A 5,267-nucleotide genomic window follows, 5' to 3' on the forward strand; every position below is an offset into this window, starting at 1 on the left:
CGTGAAATTTCCGCCCCCCATATTATACTCATTGAGTCCCGCCGATAGTATAAAATGATTAAAAGAATCCGCATTTGATGCATTGAACTCGGAATTAATTCTCTCTGCTTCGTTTCTGACTTCATTAAAATCTCCCATGAACACCCACAATCCCTGAATCGAATTTTTAATAGCCACCAACCTGTTCCAAATCACTCTTCTTACCGAAGCGTCGTTAGACGCGTACACATTCACCAGATTAATTCTCGTCCCTACCGGAAGTAAGGCTCTAGATAGGACCAAGAAATACCGATCCTTTATCACATTATCACAAGAGAATACAGCCGGGTTCCAAAGACATGCCAGCCCCCCCGATCTCCCAATCGCAAAAGATAACCTTTCAACTTTACACCATACCCATCATACCTTGAAAACCCAAATTTCAAATAAATATGATTTTAAATTACCAACAACTTGCACAGTTAACTTGTTAAAGATCAAAAAGTTGAAATTTTGAAGAACACTTTGAGGTTTGAATGAACTCTTATGAAGATTTCTGCCAAAGCATCAACTGACAAACTTTCGGAACCTAAATTTTGCATAAATTTTCAATAAAAACCAGTTCCTAACATGCAAACATTCAAATAAACAGGTTTTCACTAAAACTTACAGCAAAAACAACACAATGTCAACTGATTTTTGAACTATTTTTCCAGAAAATATGAATTTTTTTTTTTACGAACAAAAATCTGAAAAACAAAAGAACACACTTGTTTCAAACACGACAATGTTTGGTTTTAAACAAGGAAAAGAGCCAAAGCTCTGATACCAATGGTAGGTCCCGTTTTTTTTCGGTGGATCGATAACGAAAACCTATCCTTGTTTATCAAGAACACGGTAACGGGTGCGGAATCCCCGTGACGGTGCAAACTAAACAAAGTGTAAAATAAGAACACGCGTAACCAAAAGATTCAATATCTATTGATTAGGGATGAGTACAACCCGAAACATATACACACAATGTTTACAGAGTTTCACTAAGTCTCACAGGTCTCTCATGCATTTCACACAGAAACTGAGAGGGGTATTTGTACTAGACACAGACCAGACTATGACGAAACGCATAAAGGCACGACGAAACACTAAAGTCGACGAAACACTATCTGTTTCGTCGACATACATATTAATCCATGAAACCTGTTTCGTCGATTGTAGTGGAAGCCCAAATTGAAGTCAAAGCCCATCATAAGATCACGGCCCAAATGTTGAAAATCGGCCCAAAGCATGAATCTGCTTATAATCTTTGCTCAAATTCATGCATAGGACAAATATTTGACATCATCATGACATCACAATGATGATGTCATGGTGATGTGTAAACGGGAATGGGTTTGCGGCGCTCCGTGTTTCGCGTGTCGAACTCTGGGGCGCACGCCGGAGGAATGTCGTGATGTCGGGCTTGAGCCGGACCTAACCGTGTCAAAACCAAGTCAAACCGAGCCGAGTCTCGTCCACATAAAGTGTATCAACACAATCACTACTGTATGGTATTGAATCAAGAAAGTGTAGAACAAGAATGATGAAAATGATGAATGACATCACACAGAGTAGCCGTCAATTCACACACAGTGACAATGATTAGGGTTTCTTGAAGAAAAAACTTTTCACAAAAGAAAATCATTACGTATAACATTTCACTGAGAGTATATATACAAAGGAGAGTCCTGACTACTAAAGTCAGGACATGGGCCCAAAGCCCAATACAAAACAAAACACTGACTAAACAATACATCAAAATTCAGACCAAGGAAACTCCCAATCCCTGACCATGAAAACCCTGACCAAAATCAGTTTCAACTAATTATATAAAAGACCCTTGAGTTTGAGAGCCTGCACTTATCACCCAAATTGCATTTACAAAATAAATAAATAAATAAGTGGGAGAGGGCCATGCTCCATTTCCCTTGATACATTCTTGGAGGGGCATTCTCCTTGAATGTTGATGTGGCACTGACATGAAAGGGTATCCTTCAATAACTTGTCTCCTCTCATACTGAGTAGCCTAAGAAAGAAAACCAACGTTCATGTATAAAACAAAATACAAGTAGCATCAAAGGGAGTGTAATAGAGAGAAAAGAGAGAGGCTTAGGAAGGAGACATTTTCAACGTAGGTAGTCTTTTTTTTTTATACGAGATAGATAGGTTAAAACCCCATGACCGACCATAATTAACAAGGGCTGCCGTAAACAACCTTCTAATAAAAATTAACAATTTTTATAATATCTGATAACGCTGCTTATTATAGATAAATAATATGATTTGACATGCTATATTAAATAACATGATAAAATAAGAATGAGACTCGGTAAGTAATTATCGTTTGTCATAGTAGTTTAACTAAAGATGGTCTTATGCAACCAACAGAATTTTCTAATGGGTGTACATATTTGCACATCAAAATGTTTATTTGTAAATTAAACCTTAGATTTATATACTCCGTGTTTAGGTCTATACGTGGCGTATAACCAATTTTTTCAATTTCCAAGAGAATCTCTGATAAGATGTGGGAATTTGTCCCTTTATATACGTAGCGTATATAAATGGTGGTTTTTTTTAAGAAACATTGTTATACATTATTTATTGTTTATGCAACCAACAAAATTTTCTAAAATATATGACCTGGTTCTTATGCATATTAAATCTTACACACTTGACCAGTGTGTTGCCGTCTTAGACTTTTATGAACACTCTTATAAAGAAACGTTCAAATAGCTTTTAATCTCACTAAATCGTTGACTAAAGATATCCTAAGCAGATTGTTTAACTCATTATCACATAACCTGCAACTTAATTTTCTACCAATTGAATTTCCAGAATCATGGTGTCCTCCAGAACCCATTTGATCACTTACTTCCTTCCTTTCTTGATCCCTTTTGCTGTCTCACTTACCTTCAACTTCACAAATTTTGGTCTACAGAATCAGAATGGGGACATAGTAATAGAAGGACAGGGAGCGACTATCACTGACGGTGAAATCCAGTTGACCCAAAATGTGAGTCATCAAGCCGGACGGGCTACATACTTCAGACCACTTCATCTTTGGGATAGGAAATCTAATGAGCTAGCAAGCTTCACTACCAATTTCACATTTGTGATAGATTCAAACTGGCGTGGGTATTATGGTGATGGCCTCACGTTCTTTCTAGCTCAGAGCAATAATTCGGAGACGTATACTGGTCAAAATATTGAAACTGCGACCCAATTTGTTGCAGTGGAGTTTGATACTTTCTGGAACGTTGGTTGGGATCCAATAGTAGGGAGAGATATTCGCATGGGTGATCATGTGGGCATCAGCATTAGCTCTCTTAGTTCTGTTAGAACAGAGAAATGGTTTAGTAATGTACCTGGTGGCGGGGTGTGTCAAGCTTGGATCAAGTACGATTCAGATTTGAAGAATCTTAGTGTTTCTTTCACTGGTTTTCAAAATAATACATCTTTTCGTCAAGATGGACTTTATTACATCGTTGATCTCAGCCAAGTATTGCCCGAATGGGTTACTTTCGGGTTTTCAGCAGCGACAGGAGCTCTAAACCAGAATAATAAAGTGAGAGCTTGGGCGTTTGATAGCTCGAATTTACCAGGTGATGAAATTAATGAGGTACCACAAATCCCTATCCCTGATCTAGTGAAAGGAAAAAATATAAAGGTGAGTTTAGTTGTAGGTTTAGCAGTTGGAATAATGGTTACTGTTACTCTTCTGTTTCTGCTTGTATTCGCTTTTTTGTGGAAAAAGAAAAAAAACATAAAGGAAGAAGCGAAAGAAACTGGATTTGATGTTGTTTTGAAGAACGAATATCAAATGGGCGCTGGACCTAAAAGGTTCTCTTACCACGAATTAGCTCAATCAACAAACGATTTTGCAGAGAACAATAAGCTTGGGGAGGGAGGTTTTGGTGGGGTATACCAAGGTTTTCTGGCATATTCAAATACGTACGTCGCAGTCAAAAGGGTGTCAAAGAGTTCGAAACAAGGGATAAATGAATACGCATCAGAAGTGAGGATCATTAGCAGATTGAGGCATAGAAGTCTTGTTCAGCTTATGGGTTGGTGTCATGAGAAAGGGAATCTCTTGCTTGTTTACCAGTATATGGAAAATGGAAGCTTAGATTCCCATCTCTTTAAGGAAAAAAGCTTGTTGACATGGGGCACAAGGTACAAAATTGTTAATGGTCTAGCTTCTGCTCTGTTGTATCTACATGAAGAATGGGAACAATGTGTTTTGCATAGAGATATTAAATCTAGTAACGTGATGTTGGATTTGAATTTCAATGCAAAGCTTGGTGATTTTGGGTTAGCTACATTGGTTGACCATGAGAAAGGTGCGCAAACAACAAAGTTGGCTGGAACCTTGGGTTACATGGCTCCTGAATGTGTGGTGACTGGAAAGGCAACCAAAGAATCGGATGTTTTCAGTTTCGGAGTTGTTGTGTTGGAAATAGCATGTGGGAGAAGACCCATCGAGTACAAGGCTCAAGGAAATCAAATATGGTTACTAGAATGGATTTGGGAGCTCTATGGAGCAGGTAAAGTTTTGGAAGCAGTTGATCCACGTCTAGGGTCAGATTTTGATGAAGAAGAAATCAAGCATATGATAATCATGGGATTATGGTGCGTGCACCCTGATTCTAAAGTTCGTCCATCTATGAGACAAGTGATTCAAGTACTGAACGCGGAAGCTTCCGTGCCTATATTCCCCTCAAAGATGGTTATTTCATCCTATTGGAAACCTCCCGTCGTGAAAAACCATTCATCGTGTGTGGTTTCTAATAAAGATTCTTCAAATAAGTCATTACTTGTTGGTCGTTAAAGACCTACGTCAACAACTTTTTGCTCTCTCAAATGAGCGTATTTTTCATGTATCTATTCATGAGTGTGTTATTAATAGTCACTAACCTTCTTTGCTTTCAATATATAGGAGCTACTAAAAGTGTATATAAGTTTATTTTATCTCAAAGTGTGGCTAGTACGTATTTTATATATATGTATTTATTATATCTTAGTTGGTATGTTCAATGTGTGGTTGTCAATAATAGACTAAAACACTATCGCTTAGTAAACTGGGTCATGGAGTGTGGGAAACCAATGTTCAATGTGTGGTTGTCAATAATGGACTAAAACACTATCGCTTAGTAAACTGGGTCATGAAGTGGGAAACCACTTATTGTTCGTGCTAAGTTGGAATTTGAGTTGCATTATGAAAAGAACTTGTTAGAGATTGATTTGAATGT

The 5,267-nt window shown here is 37.8% G+C and overlaps 1 protein-coding gene across 1 annotated transcript; it reads left to right on the plus strand.

Moving 5' to 3' along the window:
- Positions 1-2,792: 2,792 nt before the first annotated feature.
- Positions 2,793-4,971, plus strand: LOC110925666 (L-type lectin-domain containing receptor kinase IX.1). The gene has a single exon (XM_022169554.2). The coding sequence runs from the start codon at positions 2,858-2,860 to the stop codon at positions 4,844-4,846; it is 1,989 nt and encodes a 662-aa protein (XP_022025246.1). The 5' UTR covers positions 2,793-2,857; the 3' UTR covers positions 4,847-4,971.
- The last annotated feature ends 296 nt before the right edge of the window (positions 4,972-5,267 follow it).

Source organism: Helianthus annuus, chromosome 9 (genome assembly GCF_002127325.2).
Source record: "Helianthus annuus cultivar XRQ/B chromosome 9, HanXRQr2.0-SUNRISE, whole genome shotgun sequence".
NCBI lineage: Eukaryota > Viridiplantae > Streptophyta > Magnoliopsida > Asterales > Asteraceae > Helianthus > Helianthus annuus.